This window comes from Coturnix japonica, chromosome 1 (assembly GCF_001577835.2).
Source record: "Coturnix japonica isolate 7356 chromosome 1, Coturnix japonica 2.1, whole genome shotgun sequence".
NCBI lineage: Eukaryota > Metazoa > Chordata > Aves > Galliformes > Phasianidae > Coturnix > Coturnix japonica.
The window spans coordinates 3,788,957-3,813,782 of NC_029516.1; the positions used below are offsets into that span (position 1 = coordinate 3,788,957).

A 24,826-nucleotide genomic window follows, 5' to 3' on the forward strand; every position below is an offset into this window, starting at 1 on the left:
AAATTCTACATTTAAATATGATTTTTAAGTAAAAACACATGACTTCTGACAATACCAGGCCACAAAGCAGGGTGCCATTCATTAGTCATTGTTTCAGGGCTTCTGTGCCTTTATATATACATATGTACATACAAATGCATGTGTGTATATATACATACATATATATATGCATTTATATAGAGAGGGAAGTGTATGTTTATGTGTGTTTGTGAAACCAAGTTTCTGAACTTAATGCTAAAATATCAGGCTTTTCCTCCAGACTCTTGCTGCATTGTATCATAGCTCTGCAATCAGTAGAGAACCTGGAAAGCAGACATGAACAGGGCGAAGATAGATATTTTAACAGTGTTTAACTCACAAATCTGGCCTGCTGCTCTTAATAAAGTGTCCCTTGTCTTGCATATTTTTAATGTCAGCATATATACAACCTTCTCCAAAAAACTGCACACACACTCAGATATGTGTGTCTATAAAAATATGTATTAAATAATTCGTGGACTTGAAAATAAAATCCTAAAGGGATTAAGAGAGAGAAGCTTTTTTCCCATATATTGAATTGACTCCACCAAAGATTTTTATCACTTGCTAGGATGTGATCAGTCCAAGGCCTAACTTATGTACTTTGGGAGGCTCCCTCAATGGCATAATATTCCCATAACAAAAATGCCACCAGCGTCACCAGCTGACATCCTTTGTAGAACATCTGAAAGCCAAGTGTCAATATAGACCAAATGATTTTGTGAGCACAGGATGTGATCCCTCTGTGAGATACTCGTGACCCAAAAGTATTCTTTGAGAACCAAAGGGAAGCCTGTCCTGTCGTTTTGTGTTCTGTTACACTGAGTTTCTGTGACTGATCCATCTGAGGACCTCCACCACAATAAGGTTCTAAAATAACGCATAATTTTCTAAGTTGGCAAAATGATACATGTCTTACAAAGTAGGAGCCTGAAGGGAAATGCAGCTTGAGAAAATGGCATGATGCTGATGCTATAACCCTACTTGAAACACAGCTGGATTGCTGGAGGTGCTTGTTTTTCATACGTTGGTGGGTTGGGTCATTGTTTCTGCTTGCTTAAGAATTGATTATTTTAAGTGCAGCCATGGTTGAGCAACAAAATTCCAGTGAAACAGTTCTTTATTCATTCTTTTTGGACTCATGTAAAACTTTACCAGCTCACCTACAGCAGAGTGCCACCAACTTTGTTATAGGGTAACGTTATCCTAAAACACTTGCCTAAAATATGCATCTCCTATCTGCAGCAAGTTTAATTTGCAGAAGAATTGAATCATAGAATGGCTTGGTTTTGAAGGGACCTTGACAGTCATCTAGTTCCAACATCCCTGCCATGCACAGGGTTGTAATTGAGCTCCAAGTTCTCTAGAGATTAAATTCTGGGGGGAACACATACATGTACAAAATCAGACTTTAAAAAAAGGTAAGTTGGACCAAAGGAGGAGAGAAGAGATATTAGTAGTTCTATGGATACAGCTTTTATTGAGCTGAGACGAGAAATTAGGCAAGGGCTGTGTTGGTATTCCCCAGAGTTTGCTGGGGATCTGTAGTTACTGCAGAAATACAAACATGCTTTTTATGGTAAGTGCTCAAAACACTCTGGGAGATATGAAAAAAAGCTGGATATCTAAGATATGACTTTGTTCTTAGCTTCAATTAAACCAGAATCCTGCCATATGTAGTTTTTAAGAATACATCTGATTCGTACAGTATCGTCTTTGGTGGATATTCATGAGCTTCCATTTTTAATAAGGTTTTTCTCTTTTGGATAAACAAGGCCTTATGAAAAAACAAACCACCTTTTGAACTCCAGGTGCTATTTAGCAGAAAGCCATTCAGATATTGATAATTTAGATGACTGTCTTCGTGGTGTTTGCCCACAGTAACTGAATAATGGGGTCCATTAAACTCCCTTTGTAGATGTATCCAAATAGTTTGCCTCTAGCTTTGGCTCCCAATGTGTGGCTAGAGAGGAAAGGATTGGCTTTTTATTGACTTGTCAAGCCATAGGTTTGCATTACCATCCAAGTAGCTCATGACCCATTCCATTTATTTCACTGTTTTGTGGTGGGGAAACAGGTAAAGGAATCCTGCTGGAAGCCCCTCCTTCCGCACGTTTTTATGAATAAGAGCAGTGTTTGTAGCAATTAAGGCACCGTGACCAAATCCTCCAAAAGATGTAATGCAAGCAGCATGGGGCTATTGTGGGACACAGCTGTGGGCGGTGTTGGTTACCCTGCAAGACGCTGCTTATTCAACAGAAAGCTCTGAAGGAGAACTTACTGCAGAATTAAATAGGAGGGAAGAAGTGATACTTCAGAGAGAAAAATGTAGAATGGTGAACCACTGTTTGGGAAAACTTAACAATAGAGTCCAGGCAGTGAAAAGTCTCTTGTTTATTGCAGTACTAATTGCAGCCCCAATTATTTTACAATTCAGCACTAAGCAGTGAAAGACTTGAGTTAACTGTGTTAACAGAACTAACGCTCTGGGTGCCAACACAGCTTTTGCTGTAAGGTGGAACAGAGTGTGTAATGGTTAAATCATTTTGATATGATCAATAGACCACCTAAGTGAGCAGTCAGAGTGATGACAAATGATCTCGCTCCTCTCCAAGAGATGTTCTTTAGGAATTCCAGTGATCTTTGCAGCTCTCATAAATCTTTGGACGTGTGTGTTTGTGTGTGTGTACACAGACACGCATTTTTCTGTTCTATAATTGTTAAATTATAAGAGCTGGAGGACTGGTTTTTCAGTGCCTTTTTAAATTCTGGGTGGATTTTAATGGAGATATTCTTCTGGGTATGATTCATATCCCTTTTCTGATCGTTCTGTTTGAGTGTAACATATTGGCCCCAATCCTGCAGTGAAATCCCCATGTGTGGTCTTGCATCCATCCAAAAGTCCTGTTCACTGCATTGGAGGTTCCTTAGCCTCTCCTTTGCTGCAGAATTGCAACTTTTAAATGAAAAAAAAACCAATAATGAATCCTTTTTACCAAAAGAAACAAATAATCAGTTTATATTTCTGAAATTGATCTAGAATAGTCTTTTTCTTCTTGGAGCGTGAGTTGTTTCCAACATTCAGATTTAGTCCTTAGCTGTTCCTTATTCCTTTTTTTTTTCTAATTACAGAAGCCACCCCGACTAATTATTCATTCAGCTGATGGTAGATGGTAGGCTGCGGCAAATAAATTATTTTCATTTTGCTGCTGGCCACGTCGGGTGGTGAATTCAGAAGTGAATCCTTAAAAAGGCTTGAGTCATTAGGAAGCAAAAACAACTTACTTGGAGTTTCTTTGCTTTTTCTGCTTATTACTCAAGAATAAAAAAAAAATAAAAAATGTATACTGTATACCTCAATTAAAGAAAAAGATGTTTCAGGCAAGTTTAGACACATAAGCGAATTGCTTGTGTAAATGGATGTACCCTTATAAAACACGCCATAAATCGATCAAATGTTTGTGAATGAATGGAAGGTCAATGGGCATTTGTTTAAAAAATAGGCATTGCCTGAATAGAAAGATATGACAGGAGCCTAACACTGTTTTGTTATTGTCTTTATTAGATTTGCTTTTTTTATATCGAAGTTTTCACACAAAACTGAGTAGGCTGTATAGGCTAAAAGATATGTATTTTAGTTCCTGAGAGCTGGACATGGAAAGGAGGTCCAGGGAAAAACTACCTTCCATAGATGCAAGAGTAGATGCTCCTACCTGAGTTTAGTAGAGCTGTTCTCCGAGCAGCTGAGTTGTAGCTACACAGAGCCTTCAAGGTTAACAAGTTAGAAATTACCATAGTAGAGCTTTCTGTGCCCATTGATGGTATAGTTTTCTAGTAGTTAATGAAATTTCATATTCTACCCTGGATCCCACTGAAGAGGGTAGATGTACAAGTAATTTATAAGCTTTCTCTAGATTGTACATTCCATAATGTTTCCCAGAATAAATGACAAGAAAGAGCAGTGTGCAGTGAAAATGACAGAGAAAGCTTGCAAAGTGCTTGCTGGAATGAGCATATTTTACCAGCTTCTGGTTTTGCCGTTGAGAACTCAGCACAAGGTGATGATGCTTGGTGGTTTTCCCGTCAAAGATCTGAGCAGCTTGTTATGATAAGAGAGTGAAGAAGATGAGAGATACCAAGACACCACGCTACCAGCTCCATTTTGTTTTGTCAGACTGAAGATGAACCACCCAAAGCTGTAAATCAGGATGGTGAGAAGAATAGGAGGGAGATGTGGGAGTCATTTGCAGAAAGATATTTGTGGTTTTTGGGAGAGAGAGCCTGGTGTAACAGATACAGAGGATGGAGGCCACGGACAGAACTCTGTTTCACTTAAAGTAATGGAAAAATAAACAGTAGAAAACCTGTAATTCAATTTCAAGAGTGCAAATGTCCATAAACCAAAAGAGATAAAGTCAGCTGGACTGAAGACCTAATGGATTCAGAAGTGGTAATGTCTGCCTATGGAAAGGGAAGGCTTGCAGGAAATGAATACATTTATCAGTAACTTCTTCAAAATGTGTTTTGGGAATAAGCATCTTAACCTCTAGGAGAAAAAGACTGCTAGCAAAGAGGTTACATCTTCAAAGCAAAAGAATGTGGGGGTATGTGAGGCTTGCCGTAAGTCAAGCTGAATTAAATGTTGCAAGGGATCTTGAGCAAATAGGAAAAGAAGGGAGAGCCATGGAAATGAAGACAGAGAGGAGGTGAAGGATAATGCAAGTATGAGCCAAGAACAGAATCACAGAATATCCCAAGTTGGAAGGGACCCACAAAGTTTATCAAGTCCAACTCCTGGCTCCATGCAGGACCACCCATAATTCAAACCCTGTGTCTGAGAGTGTTGTCCAAACACTCCTTGAACTCCGGCAGCTTGGGGCCATGCCCATTGCCCCGGGGAGCCTGTTCCAGCATCTTCAGTCCTATGTTCATTCTCCCCTATACTGAGAACTGGGACAAGAGGAATTGTGGCAGTAGATTGACAATGGTGAAGGTTAACTTTAATAGATCAAGAAGTGAAATATAGGGATTTTTGCACATTGATTAAAAAAAAGGGGGGGGGGGGAATAATCTTCCTTCTAAGTCACAAAATAGCTGGCTTGTGAATTTACAGACTAGGGGACAAGTAATTTTTGAATACATTCAGTTGTATTTTTTAAATTCTTGTTGGTTATATCTGTTTTAATAAGTAATATAAAAGAGAAAATAGAAATGATGAAGAAGAAAGGGAAAGTGTTCTAGGTGCCTGCCAAAGCAGTACAGTTAATGACAAGTTTTGAAGGAAGAGCTATTTAAAAGCTTGGAAATAAATGGGCTAAAACACAAAATGAAAGTAAACTGTGTTAAGCCAACATGATATCAATCTTTGATAAAAGAACTGATTTTCTAGCTTAGCATGGTCCCTTTGGCAATCCTTCTGCAACTGGGAAGGGCTGACTTTTTTTGCCACGCATCTCAGCACCAAGAGTGACCGCCTCCACATCCCAGTCTTGGAGTACATGAGGAAGTAGTTGCTGAGTGCTTGATCAAATCACATCCCCTCCAAGGGAAAGTCTCAGCTACAGTGGAGAAGAGTCACTGATGTCATGTTTTGTCAATGAGGTTGAAGGAACACATCTGTACAACTGAGGTCCTGATGGTTGTCTAGAAAGAACTGGAAAGGAAAAAAGATCCTTTTTAATTCAATAAAGGAAGAAATGCCATTGAGGTGTTGTATCTGAAGAGCACCAAAAGAAATGTCAGCCAGAAATAAAGAGCTGGTCAGTAGGTATATCAGTACAGTAGGTGAATTAAGTGGGTGAGGGGTCATTAGTTGACTGTACAATGACAGTTACCAATGTGATGCAAGCGTGACCATAGGATGCATTGCAAGTGGTAATTTTAGCTGAGATAGTGGAAGTGTGTCAGCTGTCACACGAGAGCCTGTTGATAATTCATCTAAAATGTTATATTCAGTTCTTGAACACTGCTTGTGTTCAGGAACAGTGAATTGCAAGAGTACAGATGTAAAGGGGAGCACTGTTAGGGTGAGCGTGAGGCTCCTGTGTTATGATAGGATTGGAGAACAACTTTGTGTGTTTTGTCTAGCATGTGAAGAGGGGATATGATTGCTGGCTACAAGCACATCAGGCAAATAAACATTTTGGAGGGAGAAAGCTATTTAAGTAAAGAATAATGTTGGCACAAAAACAAATGGGAATTAATTGGCTATGAATGGAGACTGGAAATTAGAAGAGGTTTCTGTGCCACCAGAGCAGGGAGATCCTGAAACAGGGTAATAGTGGGGACAAAAAGATTAACTGGTTTTAAGATGAGGCTCAGTAAACTTGTGAATGGGATTAGGTGACACGCTGCCTCTGAAATTACTAGATTCATTTGTCCAGGAAGGGGTGTTTGCAGGGTTTTGCCATAGTGTTGAAATGAAGAATGAGCTCCATGGGCACCATCAAAGCCCTGTATACTTGCACAGACCCTCTGCCACCTACATTAGGCCAGATGAAGTCCACGTAAATGGGTGGTGTTTGAAATACGTGTTCTCTTTGATAGAGAAGAATGTAACATTGCAAGCAATTAATCACGTAAAAATACGTTTTTATTAGTATTTCAAGGTTACATATTGAAGTCTTTTCACTTGCAAAATTGCTAGAGGCTTGGCTGGAGGTTTGATGCATTTTGGCACTCTGCAAGCACGCGAGCTGGTCATAGCGCATATTTGTGGAGCTTCTATTTGCCAATACGACTTGTTTGCACAGAATAAAATATTCAGCAGGGCATAAGAGAGATAAAAACTAAATTTCCCTTTCTAAGAGTAATATGGGAATTAGCTTACATTACAGAGCTTAAATTACACCGATTCTCCTCCAGGGTTGGAATAAAATTTTCAAAATCTCCTCTAATCTGTGAGGAATCTAAACCATATGGAAATGTTCCTAATTCCCCTGGGTGTTTTTGACACTTTTACCCATAGGTCTTAGAGTATTTCATATTTTTTTTTCCTAGTGGAACTATCTCAGTTACGAGTGTGAGATTTCTCAGTAATCAAAATAGTGACGTCACCTCACTTTCTCGCATTGAAGAACCTGTATCAATGAGGAAATATCAACACTAATAGAGAAAAATAACGTGAGCGGCAGTTGTGCTGGTTATAATTGCATTGGTATAGTTGGTGGTGATGATTTCCTGCATACAAAGGACCTTGAGCTCCTGCTCCTTGCTTTAAAATGGGTCCTGATTTTGGAAAACAATTAGAGCTTTAGAAATGCTGTTCCTCTTCTAGGCAAAGCCTGTGCAATTCTGGACCATTCCTTTCTCAGTACTGCTATGGCATATTTTTTTGGAGCCTATCGCCCATAGCAATCATTCAGCTCTGTGGCTCATATCCTATTTTTGAAAAGCCATTTCCTTTCGATGCACATGCCTTTTCCCTCTGTTTATGTGAAGCAGTCAATGGGGCTTTCAGCCATAAGGGTCAAAATGAAATCAAATAAATTACTTCCAAAGATAGGAAACTATTTCACACCTTGGAGCCTCATTTTGCTCCAGATGTAGCATGTTACAGCTCATGCCAGTTAGAAGCGATTATAAGCTGACTGACCTGTCATGACACAAAGATCTCAGTAGAGATCTTGTGAGCCAACACAGTTTTCTTACCACTTGGGTTTGGATCTGTCTTATATGAACAGAGTGATTGCCCTGGAGTAATGACGAAAATGGGATTTCATTAACTCTGCCATTGTTAAGAGGTTTACTTTAAACTTGTTATCAACACATGTGTTCAATTATAAATACACTGAGGTTCTGTAAGAAATACAGTCCTGTTAGTATTTAAGGAGAAATCCAGTGAGAATTTGGGTTGGACACAACCAGATACACAGTATTTACATTAATTCTTTTTTTCTTTCTTCTTCTTTTTAAGGGAGTGGTAGCCTTTAGTTATGATTTATGGAGGCTCTTGTTACCACATCTATTCCAAGGGTTTTCTCACACCTCTTCATTCTAAGGGAACTATTTTGATTCAAAAACAGCTTTGATTTTTATCTTTCAGTGCAGAATATGCATGTGATACATTGCCAGGCAAGCAGCATGCAGAGAAGTGTAATTCTGATCTTGGGACTCCAAGTGTGTAGGTGGTGATTGGTGTTCATTTGTGTTTGATTACCACGAAAAATTATGAATCCAGCCTTGGTTTTAGGGATTTTGGACCTTGAACTATGAGGAGGGGAGAGGAGGGATATTTTCATCTCACTTAATATTGTACTTCCAGACTTGTAACACAAAAGCTTTGATTTTGGAAGCACATTTGGAAGGAATGCAATGATTTGGAAAAGCACATTTGGGAAGGAATATGGCAATATAGGTATGGTGATGTCCAGATGTTCAGTTTAAATGCTAACATGGACCTCAGTAGCAGTAGCACTGAAGCTTTTCTGTAGTGAGTACCGCCTACCTGCAGCGTGCTCTGTGCCTCACTGTTCTTGTCTGTAAAACAGATCTCATAAATCTTGCCATCATTTACATACTGTTTTGATATCAGGTTTCTCTCCAAGTCTGAAGTAACATTAATTATTAGTCGTGGGACTGCTATTTCCCTTTGATTTCTTCCCACCTCTCTGTTGCTGTGTGTGCAAGCCCCTTTTTCAGGAAGGAGGACAGGCCCAACCACCCTCTCTGAGATTACCCCATCACCTCTAATAGTGTAGCACAAAGCCATTCATTTCTCCACTCTGGAGTCTTAAGTCTCAGAACTTTATTAGCCCAAGGGAGTGGTAGGGCCAAGCATGCTCCAAAATGCCGATCTCCCGTTTTGATAACTGAGTTCTAAAAATCAAGATAAACAAGCTGCCCTATATACTGAACATGTCTTAATTGCACGCTTCAAGCAAGCCAGCCAATCAATGAGCATGTGTCACCCACTAATGAATATTTGTAGTTTTTGAAGATTTCATTTGTGATGTTCCCTGCAGTTTCTGCAGTCATTATCAGAGTGGCTTTCGAAGACCCTGTTCAGGAGGAGAACCTGGTTTTATCTGACCGGGAAACTCTATAATTTAATTTAATACTTAAGTTGGGCATGGTCACTCTTATTCAAATTGTATTAGCTAATTCTTCTCTTAAACTGTTTACATTGTGTGTAAAGTTGTGTTTAAAATTCTTTTAGCTAATATATTTCCTAGTCCAGACTAGGGAAGGGTTGACTCCCCAAAGAACTCGTAGCAGGACTTTGTTTACTTGGAGCAGGGTAGAAATGGGGGCATAGGAAATAATAATGTTTGAATCTATACAAATGGCTTTGACTAGGCCAAATAGGTTGCTCCTCATCTCTCCCCTCCCTTATTAATGCTAAGATTTTTATTTTTTTTTTCATTAAGAGGTGGTTTGCAAGTCACAAATTGACTTTGCAGGCCATGGGAGCTTTGCCCACCCTCAAGGTCTTAGACATTCAGCTTTGGGAACAGTGAACAACAGAAGGTACCAAAGAACTGGAGTATGAGTCAGCAGTGTGCCCTGGCAGCTCAGAGGGCTGATAGGGGAAGGTTCTGCAACAGAGGGTGGTGGGCATGGGACAGGCTGCCCTGAGCAGCGGTCATGGCACCAATCTGTCAGAGTTCAAGGAGCATTTGGACAATGCTCTCAGACACAGGATTTGAATTTTGGGTAGTCCAGTGTGGAGTCATAAATTGTACTCAGTGATATGTGTGGGTGCCTTCCAACTTCAGTTATTCAGAGATTTTATGCATCAGATCCAAAGTGCCCAGTCTGTCAGGAGCCCCAGTGAGCCAAATGCTAAGATTTTCATTGATCCAGAAGTTCATCGTAGACATCCAAGAGCCAAAGAGAAAACTTTCCTGGTGGGAGAAAAGTGACTTTTACAATGTGCTCCACTAGTAGGAGAAGGTTTGCTGGCGTTGATGTGTAGGTTGCTCCTAGGATGACGTGACAGTGGGACCTCCTCCCTTCTGTGAGTTACATACAGTGAGTTAGGAGTGCTGTATTTTGACTCAGTCTCTCGCCTTACTGACACATGTGAAAAACCTGAGCTCCCAAATCAGGTATCTGAAACAACAGCTGGAACATGAAGTGGTATGCATTTCCTCAGTGTAGCACATGGCCTGGAAAATCACCTAATGGCTTTTAGATTCTGCTCCTCTCTGTGTTTCTAAACTTGCTTAGTTTTGTTTTTCTTCTAAAAGTCACTTACATGAGGTCTCAGAAGGCTGATGAGTTGATAAAGTTGTCAGACTAATCAAGACTCCCAAACCCACTGCTCTGTTTTCTCTTTCCTAAAATCTTCCATCGTTCTGATTTAGTAGTGCAAGTAGCCTATCCGGGGAGAAAACACTGTTATCTCAGCCAAGCCTTAAATACTGAGTAGTTCCAACTTTTTTCTCAATTGATGACTTGGATTATTGACTTGAAATTCTCTGATCCTATCAATACTGCCTTTTGAATATCCTAAGAGAGCTGCAATAAATTCTGAAGTTGCCTGTAAAATTCCTACCGACGGTGGAGGTTGGCTTTTCTCCCCTGGTTCTCAGGAGTGGTTCCAGTTTGATTTTCGTCATGGTTTTCCTCTTTCCTTCTTTTTTTTTCTGGCTTTCTTAGATGTCCTCCTCTCTGGAATGTGTAACCTTTCTTTAATTTTCCTTCTTCCTCTAGTCCCCTACGCAAATTAATTGTACTCCCACAGTTACCATTCAAATGTAAATAAGTTAAATGATTTACCAAAATGTGGTAAAAACAAATAGTCCCATCCAGTGTTTTGTTTGGGGTTTTTCTGTTTTGTTTTCTAAATCGTCCTTTTGCTTCTCACAGTGTTTCTAGTCCATGGTCTTATTGTAAAGGGCCTCATCTGTTAAAATGTGTGCACATCAATAACACTATATACTAACATTCGTTAATAAATATTGGGTCCTCCATGCGTCCCCATTCCTAAGCAAGATTATTCTATACTTTGTATTTACTAGAGCTACATCCTGTCTACTTCAGCTACTCGAGTAAGTAGCAATATTTTAACTGCAGACCGTATAGTGTGCGTCATTTATTTGTCCTGACTAGATCTACTGCTGATTGCGTAAACATTTGAGGAAAGAAATACCAAACTAGCAAATATTTGCAGAACCCCCTAATGTAGAATCTTAAGAGGATGATATCGTCGCGCAGTTTGAAGATTAAAATCAGTGCTGTTCACAGCTGATTGACTTTCCTTTCTAATATTTCCCACAAATTGAGCTAATGTAATAAAACTTAACGAAACAAGGTTTAGTAAAGCCACAGAGGATATTTATGTGACAGCGGGCTATAGAGTGGTTCAGGCTGTCCTGGCACTCACTTTGTAATAGCTCTGTACTTCATCCTGTCCTGTAGTCAGGATCTGTGGATGGATGTGGCAATAAGAGCGGTCCTTGTGTTTGGTTGAAACAGCCTCTTTGCTGACTTAAAGGTGATGTGAATTAGCTGTACTATATTTTCTTTATATCTACCCAGTGATCGACCATTGCCTGCTTTCCCATCAACTCTTAACGATCCCCATTTTTGGTCCTACAGAGTCATCAGCAAAGTGGTGCCAGCCCCAGAGGCCAAACCTGCTACTCCTGTGAGCCGACCCAAGACACCTCCACCCGTGCCATCACCGGTACCAGCTCCTGTGCACGTCACCCCTCCTCCAGCTCCAGCTCCTGCTCCTCCACAGCCTACAGTCTCACCTGCTCTACTTCCACCAGCGTCCCCAGCTGTCTCTGCAGCTGGAGGCTCCAAAGCACCCGTTAGGAGCGTGGTGACTGAGACCGTCAGTACTTACGTGGTAGGTGGCACGTGCTGTGATGTGTTGTTCCAGTGACATTCATCTCCTGAACTGTTGAGCTTCATGGTGACTCATCAAACTGATGGCACTGGACTTGTGATGTTACTGTCTGCTCTGGCCTTTGCTTCCATACACTTGTTTGGAAGGGTTAATAATTAAAACACTATTACTTGGGCTATTTTTTTTTCTGTGTTCTCAGCTCAACATTTACATTAATTCCAACAAGTCCAGTAGTATCCCACTTAGAATTTTCACCTAAAGCATATATTTTTGGAGGTGACTTTCTTTATAGATACTTTCGTAGCTCTGAATTGAAACCTCAAATGTCAAACTCGCCATAGATTTTGCTGTCAGGCAGAAGAATATGACTTAGCCTTCATTTGAAATGTTCAGAGTGCACTGTTCTCTATCCTGCTTTCTCCAACATACAGAAACCTCATGTTTGTGCATCTGAGTTTGCAGACATTTGCTCTGAACTTGACCTCTCTTTGGCACCATTAAAACTTCTTAATTACTCCACATAGAATGGCTTAGTTTGGAAGGGACCTTAAAGCCCATTCAGTTCCAACCCCCCTGCCATGGATGGAGTTACCGCCCACTAGATCAGGCTGACTAGGGCCCCATCCTAGTCTCCCTTCCAACTTGATAAAGGGGCTACATTGAGCATGGACACACCTCTGGGCAGGGCTAAGACTGTTCTGCTATGGAAAATTTCTACTCTAGATGCAGTGTAAGGTGGTAGTCCTGCCATTTCTAATCACCGAAGAGCAGCAGATACCACCAACAATAGCAGCAGTGTTGTAATCCTCCCTGCCCTGGCTAAGTTCCAGCTTGGATGGTGACACCTTGCTTATCTATACCTGGTACCAGTTTAAAGCTACACCATTTAAAACACCTGAATCTTGCTTTTATTACAGAGCTTTCTGTACTTCAGTTGCAATGCATGCATGATTTTTTCTTTTCCTTTTCTTTTTTTTAGTTTTTTTCTCTCTCCTTCCTGTTTTTATAATGATTCTTAGTGTAAATCTACCCTGCTGTTTCTAATGGAGAAGGTGCTCTTCCCTGCTTGACTTAAACTGCTGTATCATGTTACTGGTCTCTATTTAAACAGCTGCTACATTTCACTCCAGAGTTGGTTACAGTATTCGACTACCTCACATAGGCTGTGCATATCTTTGGGATGAAGGATATGCATCCTCACCTCCTTTATCACAGCATAAGTGCGATGTCACCCTTACTTGTTACAGTAGTGTCCAGAAGCTTTGCAATTCACTCTAGGAAAGAAACGTTTTCTAAATATTGTACTACATCCAATTTTCCCCAGTGAGCGTTCAAGGCAAGTAATTTAGAGGTGATGAGTGCTTAAGGAAGGAAAGCCTGTAACTTTTCCTAAGGCCACTGTTTCAGTGGTAAGGCTCTTAGTGCCTTAGGGAGAATTTGGAGAATTCTATTCAGTAGGCTCTGGGTTATTTGTTTTTTCTTTTGCACGTGAAACCAGGGCTTTACTGTGTTGGGATCCAAGTACATTTGCAGGCAGAGAGACTCCTGATGTGAGAAGTTTCTAAGTTAAAAAGCTGGAAGAGAGGTTGGGAAAAAAAAAAATAATAAGGATAATTAATAAATTTAAATAGCTTCTCCTGTGGAGGGAAATCAGGACATAGAATGATGAAACAACTTTCCCAAGGTCACATGGGAAAGCTCTTCTAGAGATAGGACTGGAGCCGGTATGACAGAGGAACACAACTCCCTTCTGCAGGGAAGGACAGAAGGACGATGTTATAGTTAAAATATATGATGTGGGGTTTCCTTGAAGGATAGTATCTCAGTAAATGCGTTCTGATCGTTAACTCTAAGTGGTTTGTACTAAAATAGCATTCAGCAGTCACATACTGTCCCTTCTTCCACAACCCATTAAGGAAAAAGAAGTTAGGCAATATTTTGACATCCTCATTCAGCAGCCCAAGTTCTTGTTTAACAAATCCAGATAGGTTGCAGTGGATGTAGAACACCCTGCCCTTCTCCAACCCATGATCTTCTAAAAGCCTGAGGTTGCATTCTGCAGAAAAGCATCCCCTTAGAAAATTAAGTTTGGAAAAGTTAGAAAGTCCATATTCTGGTGGAGCAACATCAGGCAGCACTGTCTAACACTGGCAGCACCCAGGTGGGGCACCTGCCCAGCATCGGCATCCACAAGTGAAGAGCAGATGGTGTAGATAGGAATGATCAATGCAGTGAGCTTTAAAATTCAGTGTGTCGTATGACATTGCCTGCTGCACGTTGCTGTTAGAAAGGGATTGTTTCCCTGCTTAATATTCCTGGGCTTTGTATTTTCGAGTTTAAGATCACAAAAAAATTCAGGGCTTTAAGAGGAGTCAGTCAAGAGTGATGTGTTGGTTGCAGCTTTGGTATATTCCTATCGATTTTCCTGGCAGTGGTGTAAGATGTACAGACCACCGTGTATTGGCTTTTTTTTTTTTACTTCCCCTAAGAGCATTTGGGGATTTTTATCTACTGCTTTCTAATACCACGTTTGTAAGCTCTGCAGATAGCAAAAAGTTATTGTCTTAGATATGTGTAACTGCACTAATGCACAAAAGCTGACAGCAAAATGGTTCATATTTTTGAGGTTCGGCTATAATGTGCAAATCTCCATGAAGAAATGATGAAATCAGGGTAATACTGCAGACATTTTGTACTTCATAATGTTATTCTGCACTCTTTTGAATGGACTTTACAATGTTTTTCATGTCCGTAAAACAAAACAATTAAAGTGTTTGAAACTTAAAAACACAAATACAGCTTTAGCGGGATATAAATTTTAACTTTTTATATATAATTCTGAATATGATAAATCCAGTGTGCAGCCGTCTAATACTGTAAATGATCTGCCTCTCTTGTTTCATTTACCCTTTAGTAAATGGTACCGTGGCATAAATGTCATAAGGGGAATGGAAAGTTACTCAGTAACAACTTTTTTTATATCCTGATCTTATCAGCTAGTTGAGTTGAAGACTTTGGCTAATAAGTAATAAAGCAATATATACACATGGCACTGTATATGTTACATGCATATAAGACTGTTATCTCACACAAGAGCCTGCTGTAGCCCATTCTTGCCATTAACAGAATAGAATTTTAAAAGTCTTCTGGTCGTGTTAGTATAGACAGAGAAGGAATTGTGTCACTAAGCCCTGTCTGCTATATGTGAATGACTGTGCATAGGTCGGGTGGTATAACTGGCTTTGCTGGTTTACAGGACAATGCGGGAAAAATGCATGCTTTTGCTGTCCTGTGCAGGATAAGAAAAATCAATTAAAACATAATTCTGAACACGCGCAACAAGAGAATTCATATGTAAGGATAGTGAGTATTGAAAAGCTTTGTTGGATAAACAACAAACTGCTTTCTTTCTTTTTTTCTTTCTTTGAAGATTGATTTTGCTGCCTGCTTAGCCCTGAAAAGCAACTAACTTTCCTTTTCTTTGCATCAGATCCGAGATGAATGGGGTAACCAGATCTGGTTCTGTCCTGGCTGTAACAAGCCAGATGATGGCAGTCCAATGATAGGTTGTGATGACTGCGATGATTGGTATCACTGGTAAGTTGTTCTCATCCATCCTGTTCTGCCGTTCCCTTGCAGATTGTGGCTGTATTATTAAAACCTTTTTTGTTGTTGTTGTTGTTGTTGTTCGTGAGGCTGGGAGTATTTGAATGGCTTTGCTGTGTCCAATTTAATCCTCTGGGAGATACTTTTATCTCTGTTTCTCTGGAATCTGAAAAAGCAGATTTTAAACTGTGAAGGAGCGTTACTTTAATTAATGGGAATTGGTGATAACAGTTTGTTTTTGAAAGGACCAGGAAATATTGCTGATTCCAGTAATTTTGTGAGAAGTGCAGGACTGTGAGCACGGCGTATACAGATAGACATTTCAAGTTGTGGGGCATTGTATGAGCAGTAATATAAACATCAGCTCTCATAAATGGTTTGAGGGAATTAATCACTTCTCAGGCATTTTGTTAACAGCTACGTAAAATCATGAGGGTTTTTTTTTGTTTGTTTGTTTTTTGCAGATGTGTTAAATAAGCATTTGCAATTCTTTTAAATCTAGCATGTTTTGTCATGTTTTCTGTTAAAGTGATTTCTCACCGGAGGGTCCTTTCAACACATTTTTGTTTTGTGTCAAAGCAAGTTTTTTTTGCGTTTATTCTAGATCATAATATTCATCAGTGTGATGATAATTGCTAGAATAATTGGGGGGACATGTAGAAGGCCAGATCCCATCTATCTCACTGAAAGGTTTGATTTATTTGGGTAGTAAATAGCAATAACATTAAGACGACATGGTGTTTTCCTGTCCTCCGCAGGCCTTGCGTCGGAATTACGGCTGCACCCCCAGAAGAGATGCAATGGTTCTGCTCCAAGTGTGCCAACAAGAAGAAGGATAAAAAACACAAGAAAAGGAAGCACAGAGCACACTGAAGACTTGGCCGTGGGTTGAAGTCATGCAGTCGCTTCAGCGCTTCTGCCCTGACTCCGTCGCAGAGGGATGCGGTGTGCTCGCGTCTCACCCTCCGTCACCGGGTGTTATGGGTTTGACTCTGGAGTGAATCGGGGGCAAGGATCCGTTGTCCGTTTGGGGGCTGTTGCGTTTCTCAGTCTGTGCGAGCCCGGGGGGGTGGATTTGGGTACATTCTGATGCTGTCTTTCACCTACGGAGGGCCGTTCTTGCACAGAGCGGTGTGAGGACTTAGGTAGTTAATGGCACCGCTCCTGTGGCTCGGCAGCAACAAAGACGAATGTTGTAAATACAGATAGCTGTCCTATTCTTTCTTGATTTGTTTTTTATTCCTCTGAAACCTTTGCAGTAAGGTGCTGTGAGGAGAAGAAAATGTAAATTGCAGTAAGTTGTAAACCTAGAAGACCTTCTGGAATGATTTCTTTAGTCTGGGTGCAGTTCAGCCTCTACTCCTGCTGAGCCAGATAATCATAACGTGGAAATAAAAAGTGGCTGGTAAATATTTTTGTGACAAGAATATAAGAAGCTTTTTTCCCTTGATTTTTAGTACTAACATAAAATAAACACGTTCAAGCTTTTGTGATATATCTTCTATTTTTTAAAAAGAAAAGTTTCTATTGTGTCAGTTTTGGTTTTTTTTCTCCCGTGTGAATTTATTTCGGTGGACCTGTAATATATTTTATACTTTGGTTTTGGTTTTTTTTTTAGTCTCAGTCTGTGTGCCGTTTCATTGCTTGTACATTTCACAGGTGCATAAAGCCACCTCTCATTGAAAGAGTTTCACACGTGTAAATACCTGATATTTATAAAGTATCTTTTTATTTTTTAGGGCATGAGGATTTTTATTTTTGTTTGCCTCAGAAGACAAACCTAGCAGCTATTAAAAGCCTGTGTGACACACGCTTGTCCTTGTGGCTTTAAGGGATTGGCGAGATCTGCCCCAGTGGTGCGCGCACGAGAAGTCAACCAGCACCATAATTAGGCCTTGATTCAGATACTTAAACATGTGGTAACTTCTTAAGAAGTGAGTAATCCTATTGCCTTCAAGGAGACTGTTCCCACACTTAGTTATACATGTGCTTAAATGCCTTCTGAATTGAGGGCTTAGGCCAGGGGCTCTGCACTTTTAATGGTAGCTCCACTGTGTTAATCTGTAGCTGGAGCTCAGCTTTTTTGTGTGTGTGTGAGGTTTTTTTTCCTTTTTTTTTTTTTTAACAAGTGGTGTTGAGTTTGCCAAAATGGCCAGGCTTGCATTGGGGTGGAAGATGTGCCAGCTGCCATTAAGACCAAGAGACACATTGCTCTGCTTTGTGCGTCCCCTTGGAAATGAATATGAGCTGTATTTTAAATGAGGGCAAAAATCACAGAGAGAGAGAAAAAGAAACACAAACAGTATTAGACATTGTGGGTCTCAGAGCTAAGCAAAACATAAGAATAAATCAAGAAAAAGGAAGCAGAAGAGAGATCCGTTGTTTCTGATGCCGTAGAGAGCATTTAGACTTGATTCATTTGGGGATATTTATACTTCAGACTGTACAGTGAGAAGCATCTGAGGTTTGAGCATACGGCCCTTTAGCCTGTTGCACAGATATCAAGGGTTATTTTTTAAATGCATCCAAATTGATATTAATGAGAACAAATTAGTCATGTTTTTAAACATCCCGGTCTAGTTAGGGAAATGAGGCTTTGCTGATAGAACTGTTAAATTGCAAATCAGTGGAGATATGGATGAAATTGGTTTATTAAAAGTGCACTGTTACCTTCTTTGTTCAATGCCACTTCATTTATATTCTGTCCCTGGTAATTACCAGTCCGTGTGTTAGTCAAGAAAGTTCTTGGGTTTGCTATCTTTTGTTTGGAATTGTTGAATGTTTCAAACCTGATTCTTGTTTTTCTCCACGTGTAATATGCAGACATACAAAATATGCAGTCTTTGGTCATTTCTGGTTGCAATAATAAAGAACTAGCTTTTGGTAAGTTGTTTATCCATTTCCTCCTCCGCTCAGTTAATCACAACTTCTCACATTTAACGAACTGAATTATTCAAGGCCGCGTGGAAGAAGGGCAGAACTTTTACCATTCCTACCGTGGGACAGAGATCTCTGTGACCATGCATTTCTGATGCCTGCCAGCTTGGTTTCCTACCCAGAGTTTTATGATTTCATAAATGACCTCGGTGGTAATAAAACCAAAGAATCATTTTCAGGAGGCTTGTGTGGCTCATGGGATTAGTAACAGGAGAAGGGGCCTTTCACCTCCGGGTCATCGCTTCGGAGCAACCTCGGTCAGCAGCCGTGAAGAGCCTGACTCCCCTTTCACTTTACGCTGGTGTAGACCAGGAATTGGGGGGGCATAAAAGAGCAATTGGCTTCCAAAAATGGTTGACCTCTGAGCACGGGGTGGGTGTGGACCTTCTTTCCTCAGGAAAAAATTAAAATAAAACAAAATAAAAGACTGAAGTCTTTGCATTTGCTTCCATAATCTCATGGCTTGTTATTTCCTTTGTGTTTTTATAAGCTCTGACAGAATCAGGGCTGTTTCGTTTGTTTGTTCATTTTACGTTCAGGCATTTTTAGTCCTCCGAGTCTGGTTGTGATTTAGATTTTGGCCTACAGCACCCTCCTCCAGTGAGAGGGTGACACTTATGGTGGCCAGTGGTTGCTTTGCTCATTGCTCTGCATGGAAGAGCATCAGAGGTCTGACTGCTTTTCCTGTCTGGGAGAGTGTCTCTGTGATGGATGTGAGCACTGCCACTGGAAAGCATCTCTTTCCACAGCCAGTTGGAAGTTTATGAACAAAGCCATCCGAAAAGCTTAGGAAGTGGAGAATTAGGGATTTCAATGAGTAGGCAACACACTGTCATAGTGTTCATATAAAGAGAAGGCAGGTGCAACAATCCCCTTTACCGGTGCGTGGAATGGAGTGTTTCTAAGCGACACGATGCGTATTGGTAGGAAATACTCCAGAAAACAGCGCAAAAGCTATTCCGTGAGAAAAGCTTGTTGAATCCTGCCTTTACTGTAGGGCCAGATTTCTATCTGGAGTCAGTTGGGAGTCAGTTGGAGTTGTGTCAGCTTACAGCAGCTGAGCTGCTCCCCGCTCGCGCTCTGCCAGCTTCAGGGATAGTGAGCAGCTACATCTATCAGGAAACAGCTCTTTTTTATTATTATTATCCTGGCTAGTTTTTAAGTCTTCCTTAGAGCAGCCTATACCTGCAGGTTGATGGAGAAAACAGCAATGCCACGTCCTCACTGGCCGATGTCGTATTCGTTGAGCAAATCACTGCTAATGAGTTGTTTTTCCCCCAGATAAAAAAGAAAGTCTGTGATATAAATATGGAGACAGGAAGCAGAAAACCCAGAAATGGAAATATATATATATATATATATATATATATATATATATACATCTTGACTACAGATTTTATTGGAGGGCAGAGATATAAATGCAGAACATCCATCCCTGCAGTAATGGAGATGCACTTTTCTGGAGATAATCTTCCTTCGGGGCTGTATGTCGTGCTCAAAGCATCATTTCTCTGCTTGACAAGTTGTTTCTCTTCTGAAGGTGTCCGCAGCTCAGTACAGTGAGGATCTTTATGCTCCGCAACTGATTTGTGATGTCCTGGAAGAGGAAAAAAAAGTAAAAAATAAAACAACGAATCAGAGGGTATCAGAGCCTGCTGACTTTGTCTGGGCTTTCCAGAGATAAAATATAGTGTATTGCTTCACTGTATCACCTAAACCTTCTTTGTTCTCCTTTCAATAGGACGATTAAACAAAGACCTACTAACCAAATTAAAGTATAAAATGAACGCTGAGATATGGAAACCTTGCCAGGAAGAATGTTAATGAATGAAGTTCACTAAAGGCGTGCTGGCTAAGTTTTCAATACAAATAGTTTTATGGCCAATCTCTTTAGATCATAGCAGTTTTCTTTAGAAGTTTAAGTCTCGAAAGTAGATGAGTTTCCTTCGCCAAAGAATGAGTTAGATAATGCTCTGAATAAACTCCCTCTTCACAGTCTTGTCAGTCATGCTATTTAGGAATCTCTCCCTTTCTCTTGGGCCCTCTTGGATCAGCTCTAACCTAAAAAGCAGAAAGCTGCTATTAATCCCTGTGTGCAGGATGGCAGAGGACACCGTAATGGGAGATTTGTGGTCAGCAAGTGACTCCTACCTGGCCGATGCAAGCCGAAGTGTTTAAATGCCAGCTATTGCAGCCATTCACTGAGACGTGGCCAATTCGCACCATTTAAACCAATAAAATGTCAACTGAACCCACGATAGGCAGAAGATCTTCCACACATATTTTTCTAAGGAGAGGAGAGGAGAGGAGAGGAGAGGAAGAGAAGGAGAGGATGAGGGAGGAGGACGAGGAAGGAGAGGAGAGGAGAGGATGAGAGGACGAGAGTAGACGGAGAGGATGAGGAGAGTGAGAGGAGAGTAGAGGAGAGGAGAAGGAGAGGAGAGGAGAGGGAGAGGAGGAGAGGAGAGGAGAGGAGAGGAGAGGAGAGAGAAAATTAAAACAAACAAACAAACAAACAACTGAAGTGTAGATTTAATAATCTGTCAGGAGCAGGAATGTGTTTCATAAATTAGAAACTCTTTTCCCTTGATTCCTCATTCAACCAGAGTGGTTTTGACACCCAACCATGACCCAGGATTTCTGACACCCATCATTTCTCACCATAGGACTCGTTTGGCAGGATCCCACCTGCCCGTGCCCTGGTATCCCCTGTGGCCCCCAATGTGGACACTGCTGCATGCAGGAGAGCTTTGGGACTGGGCAGTATTTGCTGTAACGTCTGAAAATTTGTCATTCAGGTTATGTGTGAGTCAGCTCAGGTAACACCACTGCATATTTATTTTCCTTATGCAGAAGCAAATTAAGAAATAGGGGTAGGAAGTTGTGTGCAATTGCTCGTTTTTAATTGAGATGTCATCTACAGTACTTATTAGAATGAGTGCTGTAAGAATAGTCATATTAGGTGTACACATCTGCTAAGAGGTTGTTCTCTGCATGATAGCCATTGAATGAATTCAAAGGGAGAAATATGCTCTTGTTATTAAGAAACTCAGCTCTGGCATGGCTTTGTTGGAGGTTTTGGGCACAAGATCTGTGCATGTCCAAGTTTCCATCCACAGGAGATGGATTATGTTTCCTGTTCTGCAGCTCAGCTTCAGCCCCAGACCAAGGCTTATGCTTAGCTTGCCAAGAGAGACCAGGGATTCCCATGGGTTAAATCACTCATCTCTCTGTTAACACCCAGTGCTCACAACATCAGGGCTATCTGGAGCTTCTTCCATGCAAGATCTGTCCTTGGACCTGCTCCTCAGTTCAACCTTCCTCTGCACTTGTGTTTTCAATGGGATTTAAGTACTGAAAACCATCTACTGCACTACTGAACCAGACAGGTCCCTCGGCTTTCCATTTTGTAACTGACCCTATTCCAAGAAGTTTTCCAACACGAATCCATCCCTCTCCTCACTGGCTGATTTGGAGCCTGACCAGCCTCACATCAAAGCCTTATTTTCATTAATCATGAAGATTGGAAAAGACCACTAAGATCATCTAGTCCAATGGTCAACCCACCCCCACCTTGAGCACTACACCATGTCCCTCAGTGCCACATTTATCCTTTTGCTTGAACACATCCAGATACAGCGAGTCCTTCACTTCCCCAGGCAACCTGTTCCAATGCCTCACCTGTTGCTTTTTGCTATTACTGGCCCTTTTTTGCTTCCAGGGTTATCTGGTAGGATTTATCTGAGAAACAGCTTTTTGGTTAAAGTTACTTTGGGGACACCAAAATCTACCTCTCATAACTGATACAATAGCTGCCTTCTCTGGGCTTTGTGGGCTGTGAAATGCCTGAGTTAGAGCTTGGAGCTGGCGTGTATTAAGATGCTGAGAATGAAGTGATGCTGTTGTTCTCTATATTTTCTGCAAAGACAGATGCTCAGTCAACCCCAAAATCCATTTTTTTTGCCTCAGTATCTAATAACCCAGCTCGGCCATCGACTCTTAGTGCTCCCTGCTCTCTAAAAGGCTGGATTTGTAGCATCATACCCTTTCAAACCTCCCAGTTGCTAATGGCCAAATGCTGCATTTCTTCGGTTTCAGAGTTGCTTTGGGCTGATGAAAAAAATAATCCCACAGAGTATATTCACCATTTTGGACACATGAGATGCTATTTAGGGAATTTAACAATAAGTTGTACAAAGTCTTAAGCTGAAGCAGTGAGTGTCCTTCAGAGATGCGATCTGTGGAGGCCAGAAGGATGGGTAAGTTCTACTCAGTGATTCCAGATGCTCTTAAGATTAACTATTTTGCTATCCTGAAAATTATGTACATGAATAGTGGATGGCAAGATGGACATGAGTCAGCAATGTGTCCTTGCAGCCTGGAAAGCCAACCAACTGTATTCTGATGTACACCTAAGATCACGGATTTGTCAACATGGCTTCTGCAACTCTTATTCCAAATATAAGATTATTTTCTCCCAAATGAATCTAATCAGCGTGGGCTATTTTAAATGTTTTGGGGGCTTGGATGGAAAAAGGGGTGGAGAGCAGCACAGAGAGTGAAATGTGATGAGCAACTGAGAAAAAGCACAGTTGAGTAAAAGCGTTTGTCCAGCTTAGGAACTGCTCAGGAGCAGATCTTCACCTCTCATTGTTTGCATTACAAGTTTGGAGTCCATCATTTCACTCTACATATCCAACTTGTCTCTGTGCCCAGGATCTTTGGAAAAAGAATTAATTCCTCAGAGCAGGTGCAGCTTGTACCTCCTCGCAAACACCTCCAAGGGCAGATCTGCTATTACTAACGATGATTAGGCCCAAGGTGAGTTTTTGGCAAGTATCAAATCCTCCTTTCGAGCTGAGGAGTTCCCACTACTAGAGAGTAACGCTATGGTCTACTTAAGTTTTGTAAGCCGTTAATGAGTCACTCGATATCAGCCGGATCAGTTTGCTTACATGGAAAGGGCTCTTATTTCTCCTGGTGGCGTTGACTTCAGCATGTAGAGCAGGGCAGCGCCGAGCTCCAGTGACTGATCCTTCCTACACTTGGTTGCACAAGGGTACAGCAGTGTGATGGGCTCATCTCAGATTCCTTCAGGAGGTGGTGACAGAGCTCCACCTTAATGAGTTCATCGCCCTGCCAACATTCTTCCCACACCCAGGTGCCCGTGTTGGCAAGGCCACACTCTACCAGCTTGCTGGAAAATATTCCCTGGGATTTTAACAGTTTACAGATCTTGGGATGACTTTCTGATTCCTAATTTTCAGTTCGCCTGATGGTCCAGCTGTGTTTACAGGCACAGCCAAGCGTGTTGGTTTGCTCTTGTGGAAGGAGGGTGGTGGATGATAAATGCAGGGGGACCAAGTTAAATGCTGGGGCTCCCACTGGGCTAAGTTTTGTACAAGTCATCCAGTGTGCAGGTGGGTGGAGGGAGGAGCCAGTGCCTTAGCCCCTGCCTGAGGCTCCTGTGAGTATTAAACCGGCTTTGTTTACCAAAGCCATGCTTAAATGGCTGCAAAGCTCCATCATGTCTTTGTTTTTCTTCTTGCTGCTGGATCATGTACGTTGGTCACAGAGTTAACACTTACCAAATAGTATTACTTGAACATCTGGTATGAAACCAGCCTTGGATGCACCCATTGCAAAATAATTTCAGAGCTAAGCATGCTCTTGGCATTGCCTCCTCCCCCTCCCCTCCCTCCCTCAAGGTACTCTCATTTTCTGCACAGACTTAGTAATTCAGCTGTTTATCTCCATTCTGAGTTATCTCAATCAGAAGCATTGTGCTGCTTGCGATGGATCCCTCACTTTTACTCATCTGACACTGCACATTTCTCACTCTGTGCAAGACAACTGCTGTTGTCATCTGCTGGAGGTTTCCCTTCCATATCTCCAGTGTCCAGGAGCATGGGAGCTGGTAGAGACCAGACCACAGCAGGTAGCAACCTGTCTCTTTCCTGCTGGCAACACACTCATCAGCCAGGGAATGCAATTGAACACTCTTTATAGGAATTTAGGACATAGGTACATAGGTGGACCTCCTGAAGCATCTAGTCAAACTTTGCCATCACAGCACAACTTGTCCCACCATGTTATGCTTACACTTGCATGAGTTTTGGGCGAGGCGGGTGTATGGATGGTCCCACCAGCCACCAATTGAGAGTAATAAAAACAACCATTCAGCATGGGTATAAATTTAATGGCTGAAGGACTTGAAAGCTGTGGTAGCTCCCATCAGATGTGCTGGGAGAAAGGTCGACTGGAGTTGATTGCTTGCTGAGAACAAGGATGGATTTGTTTTATGCTGGCATTGAAAATAGTGAAACCAAAGCAGGGCAGCAAAGTGATTTGTGCCAGGTCACAGAGCGTGGTAGGGGTAAAGATGAGTGAGAAATGAGTGCTTCCAAGTTCCCAGCTCTGCTCAGCTTGAGGCAGATGACACCAGTGACACCAGTGCCTGCTCCC

General features: G+C 41.3%; 1 protein-coding gene across 2 annotated transcripts in view; it reads left to right on the top strand.

The window, feature by feature from the left end:
* The window catches only part of TAF3 (TATA-box binding protein associated factor 3), a 109,193-nt gene extending 90,882 nt beyond the window's left edge, over positions 1-18,311 (top strand). For both annotated transcript variants that reach the window (XM_015866803.1, XM_015866876.2), the window contains exons 5-7: positions 11,563-11,818; positions 15,309-15,415; positions 16,183-18,311. In XM_015866803.1, the coding sequence (XP_015722289.1) occupies positions 11,563-11,818; positions 15,309-15,415; positions 16,183-16,297 (478 nt within the window). In that variant the 3' untranslated portion in view covers positions 16,298-18,311. The remainder of the gene's footprint in view (positions 1-11,562; positions 11,819-15,308; positions 15,416-16,182) is intronic.
* Positions 18,312-24,826: the final 6,515 nt, after the last annotated feature.